The sequence below is a fragment of the Falco punctatus genome, assembly GCF_963210335.1.
Source record: "Falco punctatus genome assembly, chromosome: 10".
Taxonomy (NCBI): domain Eukaryota; kingdom Metazoa; phylum Chordata; class Aves; order Falconiformes; family Falconidae; genus Falco; species Falco punctatus.
Window position 1 is genome coordinate 28268520 of NC_137590.1, and position 26510 is coordinate 28295029.

General features: G+C 40.2%; 1 protein-coding gene across 9 annotated transcripts in view; it reads right to left on the reverse strand.

Annotated features, from left to right (window-relative positions):
* The window catches only part of MICAL2 (microtubule associated monooxygenase, calponin and LIM domain containing 2), a 132782-nt gene that overhangs the window by 89053 nt on the left and 17219 nt on the right, over nt 1-26510 (reverse strand). For all 9 annotated transcript variants that reach the window (XM_080404614.1, XM_080404613.1, XM_080404612.1 and 6 more), the window contains exon 2: nt 19374-19729. In XM_080404614.1, the coding sequence (XP_080260740.1) occupies nt 19374-19637 (264 nt within the window). In that variant the 5' untranslated portion in view covers nt 19638-19729. The remainder of the gene's footprint in view (nt 1-19373; nt 19730-26510) is intronic.

Below are 26510 nucleotides of genomic sequence, written 5' to 3' on the forward strand. Positions count from 1 at the left end.
ATTATTACAGAGAATTCTCGCCCAAATTTTAGTTGACAGCTGTAAGTTTTCACAGACTAATGAGCAAAGGATTTCCAGGAAGCAAACTCATTAAAACCTGAACATATCTAATGCTTATGTTTTCCTGACTGCTTACTAAAAACTAATTAGAAACAGTCTTAGAGCTGGACAACATTGCTGTTCTGCACCTCCCCCAGGCACCCCTCATGGCCCCGAGACCCCAAAACCCCACACAGATTCACAAACTCTATGCCATCGGTTCAAGCACCAGGCTGGGGCAGGGAGAAACGAGGTGGCCTGAGCCAAGGGGAGAGCTCTGGCTGCCAGGCTGAGCTGCGCCGCGTTGCAAATCCAAACCCATTATCTCACACACCAGACATGCTCCTGTGCGTCCCGCACACATAGCCAGACAGTGATTACAGTTTCAAAGCAAGAACGGACTCTATCTGGAGGCTCGTTGGATACGAGTCTGGTTCCCATTACATTTCAATTTCATAAAATAGAGTCATTTATTCTGGTTTGTTCGTCATTTGTTTTCAAATTTAACAACTTAAGCAAAAATTATCTGGTGCTGACTTTTGCCCATGACTTTTGTCCGACCCAACTGTAAAAGTGCAAAAAAAATTTTTTAATTTAATAAATAATTCCAAGAAATCCCACTGAAAGAAAAGTTCCTGTGAGGTGCTTTTGCTTTAGGCAAGTGTTCTGTTCACCAGAGATCTTAAATAAGTTAAAGTTAGGCTGTTGCATTAGCCACTTGGCTTTATTCCTCTTAAAAGAACATATTTAATTCATAATTTGAGAAGAACTCTCCTCTCTGCATGCTAAGTATTAAGAAAACCTCAACAGATGTAATTATATAAAAGAAGAAAATGGAGTGCAGATGTTATCCTGACTGAAGAGGATCACTGGTGGAGTCTGGGTCAGCTCTTTCCTTACACATGGTTGTTGTGATTAACATGGGAGCCCTGAGCTCTGACAACTAAGTGACTGCCTTCACAGCTACACAGTTTTCAAGCAACGTTTAGCAAGCAGAAATATTTTACAAATAAAGACCATACATGGTTTGATAAGGTGGGGTTGTTTTTTTTGGCTAACAAACTGTAATGTATATAAATACAGGCAACTTTTTTTTAAAAAAAGCAGTCTTTTGAGATTAGTCATAGTAGATCCTGCCAAGTAATAAAACCCACACAGAAAATGCTGTTAGTTCCTCCTGGTGCTCTGCAACACAGTATGTTACCATTCTAAGGAGGATTATGCCCTCTCCCCTCCTCCTACCACCAATGACAAAATATCTTCCTAATTGCCCAGAGACACTGAAAATGGTTGTATATTTGTCATCATACATGCTTACTGTCCATAAACACCCTTATCTATGTCTCAGAGCTATTCGTTCTTTGATTTAATAAGGACACTTTCTGCTGGTGTAGAGCTTACTTTTGACACTTTGTCAGCTTTTTTGAAACTTTTGGGGTCAAAGCCAGCACAAAACCCTTGCAAAGGCAATTCTTACTGTGTTTGTGTTCCTACCTTTATTAAGTAAGCGAAGCAAGCATACTACTGTCTTGTTCCTGCCCTTCCTCCCCAGCTCTCTACTTGCAAAGTCACAGGAAAAACGTTCTTGTAGTCAGTCAGCCTAGAACAAACCTTGAATGGCTTTCTATTTTCACCTCCTGCTACCTGGCTCATCAGGGCCTGCTTTTGAAATTAATTCCTTGCAATTTAACACCGATCACAACAACTGACAGTACGTAGGGAAGTCTCCAACATCCTGAAATGTAACAAACAGGGCTGGACAAATGTCAAGAGCTCTTGACATCCACATGGCCATTCACAGCTCAACTGCCTTTTAATGATGCCAAATCATCTCCTAAAAAGGTAAAGGGTAACTTGACTTTTCAAAGCATCTTCTGCAAATTATTCAAAGTAACAGTTGCTGAAGAGGACTGTCAAGGAGCTTTTGCATTTCTTGTTCAGGCTGGAAATGAAGGGAGAAGGACTTGTATAGATTACAGGGCAGCTTATCCAAGAATAAGATCATGACTAGACTTCTGTGATCTGCCTGAAAATCAGTATCCCACTGGATATTACAGTACCACATTGGATGTTTTACTACTGACAGTATACCACATCAGTGCAAGATAGCCATAATGAGAGAAGGCAATTTTCTTAGTCAAAACCTCATAGTATAAAGGGCTGATCTTCTGCCTGCAGATGTATGTAAATAGTTCCTGTCAAATGAGAAGCTTCATTAAATTTAATACACTCCCCAAGAACAGCACCTGTGTTACAAGACAGGAGCAAGCAGAAGTACAGAAAGAATAAATGAGGATGGAGAAAACAACAGTTTTGCATTCATGTGGCAGATTAAAGCACAGGGTTTTAAAATGCTAAGTTTCCTCCTTTATCCTTTATGAAAATAACTTATCTTTGGATATATTCCATCCAAAAACCTTATAGATGTTTAAAATGTTGAGCACAAATCCCCTAGAAGAGGGAATGCACACACTGAGAAAGGGAGCTGTGACAAGGACTCCGACCGGGCTGCTCCCCATCCCTGTCCCTCACCGCAGCCCAGTGCTGTGCCCTCGAGTCCCACAGCCAAGGAGGGCAAAGCTGGGCACCACGATCATGCTGCACACACCCAGACAGCGGCTTGACCCACATGGGCACGCCTGCACTCATCACCTTGTCAGCAACAGGACCATGTAGGGTTACATACATCAAATTTCTTGCACCAAACTCCAGCTACACAGTAACCAGCAGCACTGAAGAGACTGCCCATTAACACAAACTCCTACAAGCAACAGTCACCATAAGTACGTTTCTTCAGAATTTTATGTGAGCTACATTCACCCATTCTTCCTACAAATACTGTGGATATGAATGATATTAATTACTGATTACAGTAAAGGCAACAATGAAAATTTCACACTTATGATGTAAATTATCGTAATTTACGCTGGTTTGAACTGAACTTCTGCAAGAGCATTTTTAGAATACCACTTACAGAATTCCCATTGAAGAGGGCTAATGCCAGTTTACAGGCCAGTAATAGTTGCCTAGTGACAAACTCAGGATTATTTCGGTTTAAAATTATAAATATTAAGTAAAGCATGGAAATTTTTGTACTTCAGAATAAAACATTAATAAGCCCATGCATATTTTATAAAAGTTGTCTACTTAAGCTGCTGAGTAAATACTACATTCCTACGGTATTGTTAAAAAGTACTGTACTTTTTCCTAAAAGATAATTACTTGTTTCTGTATAAATCTTGTGCCACACTATAATCAAGGACACTACTCACTGCATTTTTTATCTTCAGACTGAAACAGAGCAGAATCTTCATGTGTTTTTTTTCCCGGTACAATTAAAAGATATCAGAAAGTTTCACTTGTAATAATATAAACATACGCAGCATTTGGTAAGTCTCATAAGCTTGATTCACTCAAAGGTCGATCTGACTGTAAGAGATGCCACTTTCTATCAGTGCATTTAAGAACAGCAGTGCCTTGAAAATCTCCAGAAAATGTTTTTATGCTGAATAAAAGCACTTAGTGCTGAGCTAAATGGCAGCACAAGTAACCTCTCTAAAAGCAGAAAAACTTTTGTGCCAGGCACAGGTTTTCAGTATGATCCCCCGTATATAATGTACAAACATATGACTTGAAAAATAGTAGGGGAGGAAAGGGAGAGGGGGACGTGACATAGAGGCCTCTTGCAACCCCTCCCACCCCCCACTATTAAATCGGCAGCCTGTCAATCCAGGCACCTATATCCCATTCTGGAAAAACCATATGCAGTTTAACAGCTGAGAATTTGCAGAACGCCTCCATTGGTTTTCATGCAGTACCATAAGCTTACGGAAACAACTGAGGTTTTAAGAGAAAGGAGGGAGAGAGCAAGAATACCAGCACTATCTTTAACAAAAAACAAAATAACATTCCACAATGACCTAGTCAGAAAAATCTCATCCACTTCAACAACCGAAAGGCAGAATCTACGCATTGATCTTGAAGAATGTAAAAAAAAAACACGTTAGCTCTCAGATTTTACATGCTCACAGTCAAGGAATCTACCAGTTGGTAATAGCATGTGGGTGGGGGATGCAACTAAACAGCATCTCTTTGCACAGTTAATAATAGACAAATCCTGTTGTAGCTCAGTGCATTACACTGTATTGTCCAACTCTAAATCCCTTGTTCTCCTGCCCAAGGTACACAACCATTAAATTAGTCTGGGAACATAAAAGTGTGTTCAATTATGATCCACGCCCCATAAGTTCTTGGGATGAAGAAAGAAGCTACACTCAATCCAGGAATTCAAGATTTTTTCATCTCTCTCTGCCTTTCAGTTGTTCCCAAGGTGAAAGACAGGAGATTAATTTTAGACTCCAGCTCAACAGCAACTGGATAGACACAGAGACACACTTTGTTGTCCTTTGGCACACCAAGTCAGAAGTACCACTTCTATTCTTCAGTGGAAATGTGCACATATACTAGTGAAAAAAAATAGTGAAAACCATCTGCCTAAATTATTTAGCTTCTTTTAGCTTTATATGCAATATTTACCCAAATCACCAACTGGAAACTAAAACCTATAGGAATGGATCATACTGCTAGAAACATCCACTGAAAGGTGGCTTTCCCCACATGCTGTGGGCCTCCCCATGCAGTGACAGGAGGCTCTGCCCGTGCCCAGACAGCCTGCTTGACACAGAGGGACAGAGTGCTTTGCATTTCCATGGCAAACCCTCTTCCATCATTTGCTCTGAGCCTCAGCTGCATTCATTTCCACTGCCACCAGATCTGGGACTTCACACCAGCCCTGGCCTTTGTGCAACATCCAAAGTGACAGGGATGCACCAAGGATTCATTAGACTGACTCCACAGGATTACATCCTACATGGATTTGGGATAAACATTCCAAGTGTTTATTTGTGACAGAGCTAGATGTGATGCAACATGAGACAGGCACGAAATGTAATGAAACAATACATTTTCTGGATCAGCAATAACTGTTTCTCTGGAAAGGCTCTAAAGAGAAACAGCTGCATAAGCATCTAAGGCAGACGGCTACCAGAAGCTGCAGCGGGAAGCACTCTCCACCACAATGTTTTTCACTTCATCCCCTCTACTAGACCTGAAAACGCATCTGGCAAGAATAGGACGGCTCAGTAGGACATTCCTGACTTACAACTTACAGTTCATCTCCCATTTGTAGTCTCAGATTTTATCACAAATTCATTGACAGCTGGTGGATACAACAGTGCAGTCAAATGTACCCTGAATCCACCAAATAGCCAATATAGTTTTTATATAAGTTTGAAAAATTATAATTGAAGTCACCGAAAAATAAAATTCTATATGCCACTTCAGACAACATCAAAAATGGCAACAGCTAAAGCTTTATTTAAAAAAAAAATTATGGAAAAGAAAAAAAAAAAAAGGTTAAGCTCACAATAGGCATGACAAGGTTTGTCAATGTGGGATGTGAGACCAATCTTGCTACAGTCCTGGTCTACCAAAGCACTTCAATATATGGTTGCTCCGCTCAACTCAACAACCCTTTCAGGTACTTGTTGCTTCTCTAGGTGAAGACCCCTGTACAAAGTGCTTGTCATCTCCTTTTCTACAAACCAGCTCAGCCACTGGCACCAAGAAGGATGTGTCACTATAAAATAACTCAGTTACCAGGCACATTAGAGCTACACGAGTATAGCACTCTTGACTGTAACATGCCCTGCATTGCACGAGATGCTTGTACTCATTGCCTGTTGCCTGACTTGTTGAACGCTGCCATACCTATACAACTAGTTTTACTAAAAGGCAATACAAGATGACCCTGCCAAGAAAAGTGATAACAGCAGCTAAACATGACAGTCATTTGGAAGGTGTCCATTCGACTACACACATATATAGAAAAGGGACAATGCCGACCTAAACTAAGAATTCTTTTCTTCATTTTTACAAAGAGGTCAGATATCAAAACACATGCCCAAAATTTCTGTGATTAACAGATCTATACTATAAGCAAACATTAAAAGGAAAAAAGAAAATTAATTCTTCCATCAAAGGAAGGGGGAGGAGAAGTTATGTAAGCTAATTAAACTTTCCCTACAAAAACTAAGTAATCTTTAAAACATATTTTCCTCTATTATACTATGCTTTATGAACTCCTTATAAAATTAGAGAGGTTAAAAATGTTTCATTTGACAAACACAATATTCAGTCAAATGTATTCTAATGAGAGGTCCTAACTCTCCAGAGCATTATGTGAACACTACTTAAATGCACTACAGACAGTTCCAAAATTTACCTTGCAATATTATTAAGGCTAGCTGGATCGTGCTGAAGGGACATTTATGGAGCGTGAACACCACAAATATCACTGTCGGGGAAGTTCAAAGGCAGCTGGGAACAGCAAGGCTCATGCACCCCTCACTGCCACCAACCACAGCCACAAAACCCTGTCCCGGAGCAGGAAGCGCAACCCAAGTCCACTTCTCCTTTCAATCCCACCAGTATTTCACCCTTTCTACACCCAGCTGAGCACCTCAGAAATGTGCAGTTTTGCCATCTCCTGCCAAAAGCGCCCATATCAGCAACTGGCAAAAACAGAGATGTTGCTATTTTTCTTCTTAAAAGACTGTAACATGGATTTGAGGCTACCTAATCTAGGCTGATTTTGGACAGAGCTCTTACCCCAGCACTGCACTCTGCAGTTGCTGCACTCACAGCTGGATGCAGCACAATCCAGAGATCAGAAGGTCTATCTTTATTGCCCTCCTGTTTTATTAGGTCAAAATGCCAAAAGTGAAACATTAGTACATTTATTGCATTCATCTGGCTCATCTTTACTGGGATTTTTTTCTCTCTTTTGGAAGATAAGCTTCTGCATGGAAAAAAACACGTGCCTTCATTCTTCCTGGATGAATTTGGACACACTTGTCCATCCATCCTCTCTGTCTCCTGGATATACGTACTAATATTAGATTTGCGTATAAAAACCTTTCCATAGCTTGAAATTAAAACAATGGTATGAAAGTCATCTGAAATTTATAGTCTGCTATGCAACACATCAAAGAGAGGCTGTAAGCATTCAGTGCTCTAGAAGGTCAAGAGTTCCTTTGTTGATACACCAAAGCTGTCAGGACTTTGGAACTTTTCTGAAGAGCTCTCTCAGGTGGCATTGGTCATATTTAAATATGTTGACCTGATCTCAGAGCTTTTATAATAACATACAAAAATATTTTTTTTAAATTGCAATTTTTAGACATAATAGACATATACAGAAAAGTATCTCTAGAAACCTTCTGTATCCCTGCACCAGTTAGAATTATCTGAATAAAAACTGCACATCATCTGAACAAGAAATGTAATATTTCTAATAAACAGATTGTCCACCAGAAAAAATAAAGGCAAGCCCTTTAATCCAAAACTCTCCTCAAATAATCTCCTCTAACATCCTTTGGAATTAAGAGCATATTTGCTGGTTTTTCACCTGTCTTTCACTGTAATCATAACAGGGGTAAAAAGAACCCACACCCAAAACCCAGAAGAGTTTGCTTTCTTTTCTTTTTTGGCCAGTTGCTCAAACAATCAAAAAGAAAACAAGATAAACCTTGCAGAAAGAATGTTGCCTGACTATCCCGGTCATGAATATGGTTGGCAGCATTTAAGTACCTTGTCTGTTTTTTGTAGACTTATGCCTGTCATACTGAGATAACACTTTAAGGCTATCCTTTAAAACTTAACAAAAAAAACAACCAACAAAAAACCTTAAAAAAAGCATGCATGAAGCAAAATAATTCATCCAGAAACAGAGAACTGGTGAACAGAGATGAAGAAACAAAGGCACTAAGAGCCTCACCTCCGAGCACAGCAAAGACTAAGCCGTGAGTCTTGTGATTAGTGACACTCATGAGATTGCAACTGCAAGAAAATAGTTAATTTTCTACATGGTTTCAGGGTTACACAGCGACCAGCCAGTAGAGGACTTGTCTACAGACACAGAGGAAGAGAATTCTCATGCTTTATGGCATTCAAGGCATGTGGGCAAGTTGGCCAACAACCATGGCTGTGCTACACAAAGAAGTTGGTAGTATGGTTTAAAAAACCCCGACAAATAGCACTGTTGCTACAGCCTGGTCTGTCTACAGAGATTAAATACTACACTGAAGCCAAATTTTTTAGCTAAAACCCGACAATTACAGCTATCTAATAAGTCAGGTAAGCTTCCACTTAGAAACTGGCTTTTTAAAGTAAGTGGTGAGTCAAGTTATTTCAAGGTCATTTCACAGAATATTTTAAAATACATTATAAAATACATTTTTATATTAGGTGAATTATTAGCCAACACCCAACGAAGACTTGGCTTTTAGAAGCCACTACTGCGTAAATGAGCTGATACAGAACTAGCCATCAGGTCTGAGTCAGAATCCAGATTTTTTGTTCATTTTTGAAGAGCTGAAACATTTAATCCCACCATTTCTAACTTTCCTAAGCAGAATGACTGTATAGTATTGTATGGCAGCTATAGCTGAGCTCAAAATGCGATTCTGTATAAAGGTGGCAGCAATTCTGGGCTCCTGGGATCTATTTCCCTCCAGTTCATCAAGTAATCTTCAAAGCCACTGCACTTTCCATTGCTAGCATTCACAACCACTTAACTAGTAAAGCCAAATTTAGCTCCAAAGCATGATAACCTATTTTTTTCCCAATTTATTTAACTGGTCATTCACACATACCAGTTTACCATGGGTAGACAATGCTTCTACTTTTTACATTTTTATTCACCATTTGAAAACACTATGAATTGGCCAGCCTGCATCCCATAGCAATATGGCATCCAGTGGTGTCAACAAGCAAAATAGACCTGAACAGTTCAAACAACTAAAATTAGAAAATGTATCTTTAGCATACCATGTTTTAAAAAGGTTTCTGGTAGCAGGGAAAGTTAACAGCACTCTTAAAGAACCAACAAACCAAGCTACTGGCAGCATATTGCACAGCAAAAATTAGATTTCAGCACCTCTAGTTCTTACTTCCAAAATCTTTTTGGTTGAAAACAAAGAAGGTACATAATAACAGTTATTACTGAAGGAAAGAGTCTGGGAAAATAAAAGTAAAGATAAAAAAGGTGAGAAAAAAATGAAAAGGAGCATGCTTCAAAGAGACAGGCAGACAGTTGAAAAAATAAGTTTGGGCAGCAAATTACACATCACGAAGTGTAAAAGTCTCTTTTACACCAACATCCAATGCAAGAGAAGGGAGATAAACATACATAGCAGATCAGTGTTTATTTACATGGCCATGTATTAATGGCTCTGTTTTCACATTCCAGCCAGGGTGAAATTCAGATGGAGGCACCTGCCTCAACAGCACTGGCTGTGCTTGTTCTGCCACTGTCAGGGCTGTATCTGAGCTGACAGGCAGCAAACTTCCTACTCCAGGTGCCCACGGCCAAGCAGGAGATAGAGCAGCCAGCCCAGCCCTTGCAGCCCTGTGGCCAGCCAGGTGGGAAGCAAGCTGACCCACCAGTCCCAACAGCCCTCACCTCTCAGGAAAGCCTTCCTACCTTATGCGCAATTATTTCCTACCTCGATAAAAACCAAACAAACTAGAGAAAAAGGGGGTGGGTGGGAGGTGGGGGTAGGAATCTAAGAGAAATGCCTTTGCCTGCCACCGAGCACTTGCTGATCAGCATAACTTGTTATTAATGATCTGGGCGTGTAGTCCTTGGCAGGAAGCTCACTGCCATCTCTTGCAATGTTTTATAATCTGAGTTGCAATTCACCCTGGGGCAGTTGTTTTATCTGAACTGTAAATCCAGCAAGGATGGCAGAGATGGGGAGGTGGACACCACTCAGAAAGGAGCATTCGCTGTTGCACAGGTCGTTTTAAAGCCACTCTTGTGACTCATTCAAAGGGGCAGTGGAAGTAAGCAACACAAGACTAATTCAGTGTGACACAACCACATGGTTCCTTCCAAGTTACTATCTTAGTCAAACGAACAAATCCAGAGTGATGCAAGAGAAGCAAGGCAGTATCTCTGAGCTGGTTTCTTAAGCAGAAACAGCATGACCCTGGGAAACACAAGCTGTTCTTCAAGGCTGAAATAGGATCAGCAAACGTCCAAGGCAAAATGCAACCTTTGAGAAACTAATCAGAATCTGATCTAGCAGTATTAGCCAGACTATTAGAGAGAAAAGGTGAAGTGAATAACAGCTCTGGTTGTTCTCCAAGTAACCATGCAGTGTGCCTCTTCGGGTCTTTAACACAGATTAGGTGAAGGTATTTAACCCTCTCCTACAGGTCACATTCTCTAAAGCTCTGACCATTCTTGCTGCTCTGCTCTGGACTTGCTCTAGCTTATCTGCCTCTTGTCTCTAACACCTGCTTCAAGCTGGGCAAAATATTTTAGCTGGGGTTTCGCCTGCACCAACTAGATGAAAAGGAAACCACTCCAGTCACCAACACACCCCAGGCCTCCTTAGACAGGCTCCCAGGATCAGGTCCCCTTGCATCAGCACTACACCCAATGGACTCAGGCTCGGCGTGTGGTCCATTATAAGCACCAGATCATTTTCCACAGCATATTCCCAATTTTCTCTGGGTGTTGCGCTCCATTAGAAGGGTCATAATTTTTAGTAGCTTTTGAACATTTTATCCTCTTGATCTCAGACCATTTTTTCCACTTTTCAATATATATATATATTATTATTTTTATTCTAGTCCTGTGTTTCAAAGCACTTGCAGCTTATTCCAGTTTGGTTACACCTGCGCCTCCTCAATACAGCTCCCAGATTTTTAATAAGCATGACAAATACCAGTCTACAACAGGTATCACTGAAATCTCACTTAATGCATTTCTTCAGTCTGGCAGCAAACTATTGTTAGGATCACTGTAAGTAGAGTTCTTCAGCTGCCCAGGTGACATAATTTAATGTGATCCATAATCACAAGTTTGCTCATTAAAGCAAGGGCTCTAAGAAGGTCAAGGCCGAATTGCAGCTTCTGCTTCCCTCAGACACTCTGGGCCAATTTCTTTTAAAGGAGGACCTGTACCTGGCTGTAGCATTCTCAATCAGTGCAAGATGTCACCGCTACCCCACTTCATCCTTCATCTCCCAAGTGGTTTAGCATAAGTCTCACAGCTCTACAGAAGGTTCGCGTTAGAAATACATGAGATGTGAAGTGTAACTCTTCTTCTGTTAGCTGAGTAATGCCTGTCCTCTCTGCCATCACCCAGGTCCCAGAACAAAACCAAGGCACATTCAGGTTCCTGCCAAACTCTTACAGTCCTGGAATATTTGAAGCAAAACGTGACCAGCTTCCAGGACAACAGCTGTACTTGCAAAAGCTTTTTTGCCACAGAAATACTTAGGTCTCATCGTGCCACCCTCATCAGGCATTGTTTCAAAAAACAGCTTAAATTCACCAACATTCCCTGACTTGAGGAAAAGGCTAAAAGACTGAAGAATTAGAAAACTGTAACAATGTCACATTATGGTATAAACTGAGATTTTTCTTCAACAAGCATTTTTCATCAGACAGCTTAAGACACAAATATCCTAGAGACCTGAAATGGCAAACAGGTGTCTAAGACGGAAGAAACAGATTTTTTGTAAATGTAGACATATTAGGGAATGTGGGAATTTTGAGGACCAACTGACACAAAATAATCCACCTTTAAACATTGTAGCAGAGAAAGTAAAGCAAATTAACCCAATTTCAAGGGCATGAAAAGAGAATTTCTGCTTTGTCTTTACAACAGATCCCAGTTACACTGTTTTTTCACTACAAACTCCATCACTGTTAAGGCTTTTTAGAAAGAAAATTAAATGGAAAATATGTTGTTTGCTTAAGAAAAGCAACTTCTACTAAAATATTTTGTATTTTCCCTTCTTATACAGTATCTCTTAGAACTAACAAAAGGATATTAAAAACTATCTGCACAGATGCCTAAACCAGAAAATAACGTGGAATTAGATTTGTTCACAGAAAGAGCAAAGAGAGCAATCACATCCCCCAAACCCATTCTCAAGACAGACATGGGAACCTTGGGAAAGACCTGAACTGTAGGAGACAGGAAATTGCCTTATTGTCTGAAATCTGCTTTTTAGCAGCCAAGCGTTTAATCACTTCTTCATAGCAAAAGTTATGTATTTCCTCACTTATCAGTACACAAACATTACCAGAGCCAAGCTGGAAATGTAGCTAACAACAAACACCTAACAACCACATCTGGCATCACTGGAGTCTCTCTGAAGCCAGGAGAGGCGCTGGACCCCAGTAGACCAGGGGCACGGGCTGCATAGAGGCCCACACAGGAGCACCCCACACCCACCGGTGGGCTGCCAGACCGACACACCACCACCCAGCTGCTTCACACAGCCAAACCCAGAAGCACTACAAAACCAGTTACTGGAACACGCCCTGTCGTAACCTTTTGTCTCATTCAAGCTTCATTAAGCCACTTGTGGTGACAATAGTAGTGTTTTTTGTGAAAGTAACTGGGTATCACTCCCTGTGGGAGTCTGTATGAAATATCTAGGAAAACAGGTCAGGGTGGGACAGTTCCCTTCTGTCTACTTGCAAAGCCATTAAGCAAGGCACAGAGAAACAGCACAAGGCTGTTAAAGCACAGATGTAAAACTACTGTTATATTGCAAGCCAAAAAATTTTAAATTCCCAAGTGCCAAAACAGTCTTATTTAGGCTGTCTGATTACGTTACTGTGGCCAGGCTTCATTGCTTTTCATGACTGATAAAGCTGAAAAATGTTTGTGGAAATGTCTATAGAATAATAAAAATAAAGTGATTTAATTACCAAATCACATCCCAAACATTTGCTTTTGCTGACGCAATTTGGCCCAATCTCAGTTTAAAACACAACTCAAAGAGTCAAATACTTTGTTTTGTTTTCAAAGAACCGTTTGCTGTGTGTCCTGCCATCACCCAAGCTTCTCCCCATCCCCTCCTCTGAAATTCCTTAGGGAAACGAATGCATAGACAGTGTTAAACAACTGTGGTTTCACTGCATGTTCATAGGTGATTTGCTGCTCTCCCCTCGTCTCAAACGCGTCTCCCTTACCACTCATTCCCCATTAGTTCCATATTTTCTACTACTTAAAAATAACTCTGTAAAAGTTACTTATTAAAATTGTTAAAAATAAATTTACAATGTAAATCCAGTGCAAGGCTTTAGGTGCCTTGTTCTGAAAGGCAAAAGCAAAGCAGCATAGATATCAAAATAAACAGCTTGTCTTCCAAGTATGCCAAACACAAGTAGATGCCACTTAAAAAATCAGTAGAATGCATGGGCCTTAATAGCCCCAACAGCTCAGTAGCTTCTGGATTCTGCTATCAAAGCACTGTGTGTTTGGATTAAAAAAAAAAAAAAAAAAACAAACAAACGAAAGCAAAAAAAACCCCAACAAATAAAAAAATAGAAACTAAATGTCTTTTTGAGAAAACTCATCACCTTTCATTCACTAAACTTCCTATAAACATTGCAGTCAACTTCTAGTTTCAAGTTTTATGACCTTCACAGGAATGTATTTTCATTATAATAAACAAGTTAGCAATGCTATCTGATATATCCAAGACAAACTTGCTGTGTTCGTTATAAACCCTGATTATCAAGTTTGGAAATCTCCCCATTTCAATTATTATTTTGAAGAGATTAGTAAATCCAGCAAAAGGGATGTGCCATCTGGTTACTCAATCTTTATAGAACAAACAGGTTGAAGTTTTCACTATAATAAGGATATTTTTGAGTTGGAGCACAACTGGCATTCCCTTCTTTCACCTTACAATTCAATTACTCTCTTAAAACCCCAAATATTTGTCTCAAGGGACACAATCAGTCATGACATGTGAACACACAAACTCACTGGCTTCTGTACCAGCATATACAGCACAGGAGAAACCTGGCTGCAAATCCAAGTTGCCTCTGAAGCATCAACAAACACCAGTGCTTCAGGAGGAAATTTAGCCCCAGTATCAGCAGGTTTATACATGCTGGATGATTTGCTTAATTAAGAGACAAGTATTTGTTTAGCACTACAGAGGAAAGTGGAGAGGAGAGGAAGACACCTAGGACCCAACCTTTCTCACTCATCATGAGGAGCAAGACTGCAGGTTAGGATGTTTGTAAACAACTGAGGACTGGTAGGAAGCCAACTTCTACCTAATAACAAGGAGAGTGAGCTGGTATCCACTCCTCATCCTGCTGATTACCCTAGGGCTACATAACGTGGCAGCACCTAGCATGGCCCAGGAAGACCTCTCCCTTTCTCAACTCTGTGGGAAGAAGACCAGGTGAAGTAGGTTTTAACTCCCAAAGCATGCATTTGACAGTCTTTGGGAAATGAAAACAACATGAAAAGGAGCGGGAAGGGTTTGGCAGATAAACACCATCCCATTTTATCATTCACAGGTACGCCAGTGTGGTTAGTACAGGGAGACGAGGCTCAGAGCCAGTGCTGAGTCAGTCGCAAAACCTCCAGCCTCTACCCCCATCGCTGACACAGACCTCCTCCTCACCTCAGCTGACTCACACCCTGGCCCTCCCCCCCAGTTCCACCGCCACCCCCCCATAAGCCATGTGCTCTCTGTAATGCTGCCTCAGCTAAAGCATCACCCCACCAGAGGAGCCTGTGGAGCCCTCCCTACAGCAGAGATACCAATGCCACCGAGCCCAGGCATGACTGACAGCACACGACGCTACTGAAAAGAGCCACTGTGCTTTTACACATGTTCTGGAAACATGGTCATTAATAACTTCGGAGTCATTCTCTTGCAGTAAGTTTCCCAACAGGAGTTTTTGGAAGGGAACCCAATCTATTCTAAAACAAGCTTTGAAAGGCCAAGTCCAGGAACAAGGAAAACTAGAGAGGCCAACAGGGACAGAGTTCAAGATAACTTAATTTGTTTTTCAGGAATTTATATGGATCTGTATGTGCATATACCTACAAATGCACACACGTAGGTATTTATACACACAGCACTCAAAACTTCTTCGCTCAATTTTATTTACTTGCTTTACGCTAACTTTGTTTAGTTCAGCCTGGAAACCACAGCTCAGACTGTACAAGCCCCCCTCCCAGGAACTGTGCCCAAGGTGGGCTCTACAATAGAGACGATGCTCAGAAGACCAAAGCTGTGACTGGGAATTTGCCACTGCCACCCTTCCAATGCGAACACCATCACCTGAAACTCCAGAGAGAAAAGGCAGCTACCAAGGCAGCTGATAATTACACATTAGCACTTCAAACAAAGTTTCCTTAGTTCTGAAGTGTAAGCATGCATTTTGAAAAAAACAACAGCATACACATTTGAGGGGGAAGACAACACCACATCTGCATGCTCTAGAGAATCAACACCTCCCTCAAGAGTAAATCTGGGATGGTTTCATGTGCAGTGATCTTTATTCTCCTCAAGCATAAATCTATAGTCATGGGAGAGCCAGAATTTCAGGTGTGCAGCATAGGACAGGTCCTACCCTCTGATATGTACACATAAATCTCTCAAACATCAGTGGGAGCCTCAGTTATACATACATGCACATATCTGTATCATTTACACAGGTAAACTGCCAGTAAACCAAGTGCAAGTAAAGGATTGCTCCACACAGAGAGGTTCAAATAAATGTTTATAGAGACACTCACATATGCCTTAAAAAGGCTATTGAATACACTCTGCAATGAGATGGATGAATTCTTGTTCGTCATTGTATTAAATACTGCATGTTCAAAAAATCAGAGAGACATTCAAACTGCTAACATGGTGAACAACTTGTGTTAAACCTTTTATCTTCAGTTGTCCAGCTGTGCTTCATTCCCTGAAGAAACAATCATTACAGATTCTGAACATGCTACTCTGCATTGATTAGTAAAAGATGAAAATAAGAGAGAAACTTTGCCAGGATCACAAATCTGTGCTCTTTTTCTAGACATAGTTGGAAAAAATAAAATAAAATCAGAGTATGATTTCTAGAGTTTTGCCTACTTCGGACAGACTTCTGTTTCTCTCTAATACTGGTGAACTGTGCAAATGCCAGCTGCAGAAACAGCAGTTCTGAACAGTATTCTTTCCCATTTTGTAAGTCCATGATGGAATAAAGTATATGTTTCATACAGATTTAACATACATACAGGTAGACTCCTACAGTTTCAGAAAAAGTTGGTTTCTGCCCCAATTTTGTGCATGTCTTTCTACAGCACTTTGATTTTATTTTGGGGTGGGTTTTTTTTCCTTCTACAAAGAGTTAAAGGGAAAATAACGTCCACAGTAAGGCAACTCTGAAATAGTAGTTTGAACTCCTTGAAAATTGTTCAACTGGTTTTATTCATCCAGCTTAAAATTGTATCATTGTAGAAACTTTAAAAGCCATATTTGGCAATGTTCTTCAAGAGCAGTTAAGACACAGGATCATTGTTATTTAGTTGGAGTGGAATGTTCTGTATGTATAAAACTTGTGTATATTGTAATGAGTAACTTAAGTGTGGCCGAAGAGTTTACAAGCACAAAAATCAACAAGTACACCATTCAGCTCTTAAATAGTGTGCAAAAAAATGAACATTTTTTGGGTGAGGCAGCAGACTCTCAGTTTAAAAAAAAAGAAAAAAAAAGAGAGAGAGACCAGGAGTACTTCAGATCCCAATTGCATTTTATCTCCTACGCAGATTGGGATGATCACAAGAAGCCAGACAGATTGCAAAGCCAAAGAACTGTGAGCTGCAGACTCAGCTACAGAGCACATGGCCACGACTTCATATAAAGCCTTGAAGTCATATTTTTTTAAGTTATGCCTACTAGCAATCCTGGCTCTGCTTACAGAACTTAAACTGCAAAAATCCACTTAGCTCATTTTGTGATCCTGCTGTAACAAGTAAGATTTTTACTCTGGGCTGATTGACTGGTCCCCAGGGGACTCCACAGAGGTGAGCACTGGGGACCACTGTCAGGATTCAGCCTGCTAACTTCTGTTTGCCTGCTTCACTACTAAAAATGGTAGTTGGCATGACATGCAAGAAACTTAAAATCCCCAGTTGGACCCAAAGGAAAATCGTGGTAGGTATATTGTAGCCTAATCTCTCTGCACTGGCATTTTGGTTGGACTGCCAGCATTTCTGGGAATTCCTTATCTCTAAGTGGGGCTGTCAGAGTACACCACCACAATGATCAGGGAGTCCATAGACTTCTTGCAACATGCCTCCCCTCATTCATGTTGCAGAGATAGGCTTTCACAGCACACTGTGATTCACGTGTGAGGAATGTTTGGTAGATATCCCCACAGAGCCCGCTGACTGTGGTTGCTGCTTTCCTTTCCAGCAATCTGAAGATTCCGCTCCTTAAATCAGTGATGACACAGTGAAGTGCATGTCTGGGCATGGTCCAGGTTCATAATGAACATCTACAAGTATTTCACAAAATATCTACACACACACCATTCACATACAGACATTCTATATTTATGTGTGATTTGATCACACGTGCATCATAGACGTGTCCATTAATTTCTGCAAACAACTTACACCATGCCACTAAAAATAAATCTTTACTCTCAAAGAGCAGTAATACCATACTTTCAGCACTGCGGAAGGTGTTCATTAGCCTCCTGCTCGGCAACTTTGTAAAGCATTACACAGGCTGTATTTTATGTACCAACCGCTTTCCATGTGTCCTCTCACCATATATAAAAATTAATCACTTTTCTTAAGAACTTTGCAGAACCAGGCCCTGGCTTTGTAATGTCACAATTGAGAGAGGACTACTTCATTTTTGTATCTCACATGGGTCTTAAAACCACTTAAAAGTGTGCTGTGAATACTTCCTCAAACTAACCATGGACATTTAGACCCGGGGCTGTATATGTAGGTGAGATACATGTGGAGTATCTCCTATAATTTGTTAATCATCAGACACTTTCTCATTCCTTCCCTTTCCTGTCTGTTTTCATCACAAAGACACTCAATGACATACATTCAAGGACTTTTCAAAAGAACAAAAGGGAGGAAGGAAGCACAGGTCAAAAAGGGAAAAAAGGAAAATGAAAAACAGGCTGTCAGGAAAACAGTGCAAATAGCTGTAATAGCACTCTTCATTTTCTAAATAAAACTGTAGTACAGTAAGGACATTTATTACCTTAGAAAATGTTAATAATCATTGGGAGCTTATTAAAAAAGAACAAATAAAACTAGAGGCCTCTATATGTACCGAAGGTAACATGGTGTCCTTCTCCCTAATGCTTTTGAGAAGTTTCAATGCAATGATGCAAACAAGAAGAGACTTTCAACACTGCCTGTCTACTGAGTCCACAAAATAACACCTCAGTGACAGTTTTTTGATTAAGATGTCCTCCACGGCTTGGTGTCTAGTTACCCTGCAGCGTGCCCTCCCTGCTCTGTTCTAACTCTAAACAGTCAAGCAGCTTCTTAAAACTTACCCTTCTTGGGGCAACTTTTCACTGTCACTTGGCAGTAAATAAGTGAATTGCTCTGAGACAAAGCTATTAAAAACAGTCTGTGATAGCTAGATGAAACAAGTGGCATGAAGTAGAATATTTTGTACAATGTTGTCAACAAGATTTCTATCAGTGTTCAGTGGTTTGCTCTACCAAAATATGGTATTGCATGCTCTGCTGAAAAGAAGATAATTTCCTGTCCTTTCCACAATCAAGCAGACCATCTCCTTCAGTAACTACCACATAGCAATTACCCACATTCTGCTTGCAGAAAAGCAGTTACAGGAAACTATTTAAATCCATAAGTAGTGCAGGATTTTCTTTTGCTGTTGTTAAGCAACTAGAGCCAATGCTAGGTGACAAAGACAGATCTCCAGACTTCCCCAAGCAGCACTTCCCACAGAACAGTTTAGGAACTGCTGTTGAAACACATTTGGCCAGCCCCGGTCTCTTACAGGATGTACCAAGCAGCAAACTGAGGAGCCTGCTGTAGACGCTACGATTTGCACCGTGCAAAAACCTGTTTAATAAAGCAAGTAGTTATTGTGAGCCTGGAATGAATGAAGCCTAGTGCCTCATGAGTTTACAACTTATGTGTGATTGACACTGACATCTAAAGAGGGCAGAAAACGTTTCTGCCATGATGGAGGCAGATTGTAAAGCAGGGTGCTTTTAGGATCACTCTTACATGCTGTGTGTTTCCACAAAGCTTGCAGAACAAAAATACCTGAAAATTTGTCAGAATCAGTTGATATCAGCCATAGTTTCCAAAATGTGTATTAAAGGGAAGGTTACATGAATGGACATATTGCATATGATGGTAGAAACCTTGCTTCTGTAGAAAAACAAGTTTAAAAGATTCTAAGCTATGAAATCCAAAAGTGAACTCCACTTACCTTAGTGTTCATACAGGATTTTCCACGTTTATATTCTTTATGACTTGCTCTTTTATCAAGCTTGTTCCACAAAGCTTTGGCCTTCCATGTGGTCACTCTCGACTTCAGTTTGGTGTAGAAGTTTCTATTGTCCAAAGGATCTAATTCAAGTTGGCGAGTGAGAATATTAAAGGCCTGAATGGTACCTTTGCATGTTGACGCTTGTACAAAGTTTTCAAATATCTGGCCAGCTTGACTGTATTTCTCATCATCGTTTTCCCCCATGTTCTGAGAAGTGTTTGACAGGTATTAAACTGGAGCTCTTGTGCTGGGGTACAGGTGATCCACCCTACCAAGTACTTCCAAGCATGTTACTCCTAGAAAAGACAAAGACAGGTCATGTTAAAGCAGGTTCTGCCTAATGAAATCAAACCCACAAACTGCATATCCAATATGAATATAAAAACACAGCATATGGCAACTGGACAACCAGGTACAAAAACTTCGTAGTGGCATCCAAGTGTTACAAACAAACAAGACTTGTGCTGTCATGATATGTACTTCACAAAAACTGTTATAAAACCCCTATAAACTGAAAGCTACTGCTTCTAAAACAACCATCTTCACTGACAGCCTGAGGATTTCTTTAATTTTTATTCAGCGCTAAGTACGAGATAATAGATGAAGGAAAACCAGATGTCCAGATGCTCTTCACAAGCAGAGTTTATTGTCACAGCAAGTACACCTCTGGTAACGTTTTGGTCTTAAGAATTCTTAGAAACCTGCAGCCAAAAGTCAACACTATTTGAGGGAATTTTCCCCCATTGCACAAGCTAGGGCCAAGAGTGCAGCTTAGCCAGAGCAATTTAGAACTGGCACAGTCACTTGCCACAAGCAAATGCACAAAACAGGCTAAGCAGAAACATTATCACACATTACACCAGAACTGAAAAAAAAAAACCAACAGAAAACAAGTAACCACAGAGCTCCCCTTTTTCTAACTCTCTTGCCAAAATGAGAAAGGGTTTGGTGCTTTAGTGCATAGAAAGGAATCTTATCTCCATGTCTCCACATGTTAAACGCTAAAGTTATGTGTTTGGAGTCTTACTTGTCATGTGCTAATGATATAAAGAAATTATGTTTGGCCCACTAAGCCCCATTGGCTTTTCCTAGTAACATGATCGTTGTCAAACTGTGCCTGATATTCCAGATAACTACCCTTACATTCTGTAAAAGCAACGCTATTCTACATTAACTTAAGTTTGAAAGAACTAAAATACTTTCCTTGCGGCACTCCCTTATCCTTCCTTAACCTTGCTCTCAATCTCTAATGGGGAGTGTCTCAGAGTCAGCCAAGATCCACAGAAAAGATCCAAGTGGCTTTCACATCTTCCAAGAAAATTCTAACAGGTTATGTATGAACTTGTCCTCAGAAGAGGGTCTATGTGGACAAAAGTCCAGATATTTAAGTCATGTATTCTTTCTCTTGTTATTAAAGAATTATCTACCAGTCCAAGAAACCAAAAACTAAATCAATGCTTGCCTAACCTCCCACATAATTAGTTATTTTGCTTGGAACATCATCTGTTGGCTGATAGTTTTAGAATAAATTGTTAGAAAGGCCTTTGAAATTAGGCTTTTTAATTTAAAACTGTTCACAAACTATTCATTCTCTGCTTCCATTTCCTTCAAAGAAGAAAAGAGAAAACACAACCAGTGTATTTAAGTGAAGAGACCTACCGTGTCTATCTTACAATCCTCTAATACAGAAAAATATTACGCAACTTATTAAAGAGATCCCATGGGGAGATACAAGGAAGCATTTGGAATACTTACATTCCCTGGCTGCACTCAAAATAAATAACCTTTGTGTGCATATCATCAGTCTGTTGTTGGTTTGTGGGTAAAATAAATTGGCAATGTTGAGAGTTTGTACATTTTCTTAGACCAAATGTCATGATTAAATATTTGGTGCCAAGAATAAGTCAGGAAATTTTTGTTTTCCCCTCTGAATACTTTGTTTATAGTATGCTCTGTGCCCTTTTCTGAAGAGCGTCGTGGCTTTGTGAGGTAAAAGCACAAACATTTTATATGCCCCAACTTCCAGAAGGTCTAATTTGTCAAGAAACCGAGTGCCATGAACTCCCATTGACTCAAAAGGAGTTCACGAGATCCAGCACATTTCCAGGTTCAAGTCTTCAGGGATTAATGAGCAAACCAACACTTATATGCCAGGAGAAGGAAGCCTGGCCACCTCTGGTTACCCTAGTATGGGTGCAAAGGGGGCCCAGCATTACCCTCACCAGTCCCAGCTCTGGGAACGCAGAACCACACAGCAGGCTTTGGGTCAGTCTAAAACTGGCCAATAGATCCAGAAGTTCCTGGGGGAAGGGGAAAGGCAGGAGGCTGCCACACTGAGGGGCTGACGTATGTCTGGGCTTAAGCTTCACATATGAGTGCTATTGCAAGGGGAAGGCAACACAGGGCGACCAAAGATAGCACCAGCACACTGTGAGATGCTATAATGTGGCTTAAACAGCTTGAGATACAGGCACCCCAGGATTCGAGACCCATTGGAAAAAGAAATTAAAATCAAGGATAAACACTTACTTTAACTGACTTCCATACCCGCCTGAGCTATTTTTTATAATAAAAACCCCAAAGTATTTTTCTTTTATCTCAAAATAATTATGAATAGCTGCTCAGGGAGTGGGGAAGTGCCAGTGAAACGTTGCACTTTGGACATTTCAGCTAAGGGAGTGGCAGCCAAATCGGGTTTTCTTAATCGCTATGAACTCAGATTGCTACTGCTTCAGTGCTACCAAAGACTTTGACCGACTTAATAGCTATAAACCAAAACTTCCTCTCCATTGTTTTCATTAGCTCACCACAAGACTGTTATCATGTTCATGTAACACAAATATCCTTAAAAGTTAACTCCAGCATAATTGATAACTAAGTCTAATTGCAAGCTCTTTAATTTAATATCTTTTCTGCTCACAGATAGGAGATTTTTATAGCCTCAGCTGTTTCCATCCAGGAAGGAAGGGAGGCAGGGTGGAGGGATGGGAAGAGAAAAGCTGAAAGAGTAGAGCCATATCTGAACCAACCAAAGTGGAATAGCAGCACGTGCCAGGGCTGATAACGGTGAGAATACAGAAGAGATGGTCAGCAGAAGCCACTGCAGGCAAAGGGAAGGGCAGAAAAACAGTTTTAGCATGATGCTAAACCAGTGGAAGCAGGTGTTGCACACACATGTGCACACAAACAGCAGGCCTAGGCTTCCTCTGCCTGTCTTGCTTCTTTGGCGAAGAAAGCAGCTGGGAAGGACAACTTCCTCAGCCTTAGAACTTCCCTCCTCCAACACCACAAAGCCAGGATTGAGACTATTCTTTCCGGGCACAAAATCTACTCATGGACTTCCAAAACACTGCTACCTTGTTCACACCAAAAAGCTGTGGAATGGCATCTCAGAAGAGACATTTGCTCACTTATGAAGCATTTCTCCTTGCTGTGCCAGAGGTCATGTTCTCCAAGAAAGCCACATTTTGTGGTCAAAAAGGCAGGATGAGACAGGAGACTTTGGTTACTGGGGTTTCTGGCTTGCTGGAAACACCAGGGTTTTTTTTTTTCCTCTTTTTTTTGGCATGAACATTGTGTTGACAGATGACAGAGAGGAAGGAGGCGCTCTAAGTATATGCGGCTCATGGAAAAGCATGTGTTTTTTTTCTGAGGAGGCACCAATATTTCACTGCATTATTGTACACAGCTCACTAGAAAATGCAATAAACCGGACAAAAAGTTGAATAGTGTAATTCTTAACTATAATCCAAGTTTCCTGTTCTGTAACTATGTCAAAGACTTAAGAAGCAACACAAACTGCTTACCTGTAGCAGAAAAAAAACACCCCACAAACAAAAAAACCCCAGTGTTTGGGGAAATACTTGAGCTCTTAGAGTGTTACCATTTACCCTTTTTCTTCCTTCACCATCTAGAACACTCTAGGGATGAAAAACACATTCAGAAGTCTCATCAAGTCAAGTATTGATGCTGAAACTGCAAACTATGTTTTTCAAAGTGACCATTGAACTTCCTCTGGAAGCACAATCCAAAAATATAATGAAATTTATTTGAAACTTTACTGAAGTGCCACAGAGCCCAATAAAATTTTGGGCTACAGAAAGGAAGAGAATTAGAGAGGAGGAAATAGTCTGGAGAAACAGTTCTTTTAAGTCAAAACTGAAGCATCCATGGGTTAGATTCACAGCTCACAAGAGCTCTCATTTTAGGTCCCACACACAATGTATTACAAGAATTTGGCCTTCCACACAGCTTCCCATGGTATTATAGGAGTCTCTGGAGGGGTCCCAGACGCAAAGTGCAGAGACTGGGAAGAAGAAGGGTTGCATTTGGATGATCTCTTCTGCTGTAGTAAGTTAGCCCAGCCTCCTTTCTGCCTCCAGTCAGGGGCAAATAAGTATGTCAGATAAGAAAATCTGAGAAGTGGTGTTTGTGCCTGGTAGCTACCCAAGGAGAAAATGAAAATCTTATTACAACTTCAAGGAAAGCAGTGGAAAAGGGACAGGGAGAAAGCAGAAATTAAAGCAGCGGTGCAGGTACAGATGTATACATGTGAATGCAAATGTCTTCTGTTTCAGCTGATATTTCCTGTCCGTGAAACAAGCTCTGTAACTGCAGATCATTTTGAGAATACTGAAAAAAATGTCTCCACTGTCAGGGTAATTCCGCTAATTATCTCTAGCTAAATGAATGTATGGAGCTGGTTCACATTTGCACATGAAGTCTTTCAGCATAATAGAGCAAGCAATAAAGTTGATATATAGGAGTCATTAAATGAAAATAACTTAAATTTTTGACAGCAGTACCATGTAAATTGCTTGTCAGTGGTGTTTTGAGGTAGTGTACTCAAAAGATAAAGATGTTTTTTGGTTTAGTTGCCCCACTGGAGAGAGAACAACCCTAATTTTAATTCAAACTTGCAGGACCTAAGCCCATCCTTAGCCTCGTAATGCTTCGATTCTAATATTTGAGAACATGCTCCTCAGGGAGATCGGAAAAGAATTAAATTCCTTGCATTTCAATACTACTAATCCTGATTCCATTTTCAGTACAGCTCTAATTCTGCCATGTTTACAGAGAATAAATTCTTTTATTGAGACTTCAGTCTGGCACGCAGGATACAATACATCTATTGTTTGCTTAAGGTTAGAAATATCAACAGAAATAAAAGACTGGATTCTGCAGCATGTGTAATAATCATTTACTTTGGCCCTTCCTCTTCACCAGTAGTAAAAGTATTTCTGCTGTCTCTTCCCTGACATAACTGTCTAAAATCTTAATACCATTAAAGTAAGTGAAATTTGCAAGTGAGATTGACTGCGTTACAGGACCTTCTAGGTTTTTCAACTTAGTTTCTACTCACATTAGGCACTGTTTTCATGGTGACCATTGTAAATATAAATATTTCTATCTGGAGGAAACATAGGGGTTTCGTGGTTTGGGTTTTTTGCATGTTTTCCTAGAAGTGACATAAAAGAAAAGAAAAAAAAATTAAATGTGATTCTGGTAACAACTGAAGCTCTCCCTTCCTTTGCTTTTAAAAGTAGTTAAAAAAAACACAAGAGCACATTTGCCTAAAATACTTGTTTTCTATTTGTCACCAATAAAACCTATATTTCTTAAGATGCACAATCCTAACAGCAACATCAATGAACAGAAATTGCTTCTGAACAAAGCCTTGCAAACAGTCTCTTTATAAACAGCCAGATTACTCTTCTGTATTTTTATAAAAAGCTGACTTCCACAGAACTCCTGCAAAATAACTTTTCAGGCCAAGTATGGAATTCAAAACAGTTCCTACTGAGACACTCTGTGCCTATGAACTTACAAGGTTACCGTGCATGCTATCAGCTTGTTTTGCCAAAGTTATATGAGACATTTCAAACATAAGCCTTCCAACAAGTGCTGCTCTGCCAATTTAACCTGCTACATCTGGAATCACCCTACAATAAAATATAGCTGGAAGCATGTACATGAGTACACTAACAGTTTACAGTGAATATTTTAGATATATTCACAGGAAGGAAAAAATACAATAAGCTATCTGTAGGATTTTATCTACCACACAGACTATTTCACATTCCACACATTTTAAAGTCAAAAGCTTTAAAAATATTCCAGTTTGTTTCTTGATGTTATTGGTCTGTGCTTTCCAGTTTTACTGCGGAAATACACTAAGACACTGACAAGTAAAATGAGATCAACCGCATAAGCCAGCAGTTTGCCTATGTCTCCATTCACGCACACATACAGCGCTGGTGTGGGTAAAGCAGGGATGGGATGCTGCCCAAGGATCCACATGCATAAACCCCAGAGATGGGGGCTCAAACATCTGCCCCTGCCACAGCTGCCAGCAGGCCCAAGGCATGCTGTGCTAGCTTTGCCTTATGGCTGCTCTTGCAACCCAGATTTCAGATAACACAGAACAGAAAACCGGCAATGACAGGGTTCACACCATCCTGCCGCCTGCACAGGAAGCCCTGCCCTGTGAGCATCACTGACACCCCTGGATGCTCATTTTGCAAAGCACAGGCACAAGTATTTCAAATGAATGACAATACATAGTTTTCCAGGCATCTGTATGCAGCATATACTTAAACTACAATCAGAGCAATACTGATTCATTTCTGAGCAGTTGTAAAATAAAGACATTTTCCTTTTTTAAAGTAATGGTGTTGTACCTTTACCACTGGAGATTGTAACTCTAAACTTTTAAGTCCAGTGTTTTTGAGGAAAAATCTCTCTAGCCCAATTATTATTCTGTGCAGGTTACAGTGGGTATTTAAAACTTATTATTTCTAACAAGGGTGTTAAAAGCTCTATTAGATATTAGAAGGTCCCAAGTTTCCTTATAGTCTACAGCTTCGAAGCTACCTGTAGATGAGCAGGCCACAGTCATTAGGGGTTAATGTTACGTATAAACAAGATATTAAAACCTGACTCTTGTTTAGACTGGTTACAAGAAAGAACATTTTTCAGCTCTGTTAAAGTAGATTAGAAACACAATATAAACAACAGTAGAAAGTTTATGCTGATGTTTTCCTAGGTTAAGATCACAAGAGCAAAGGAAAAAAAAGT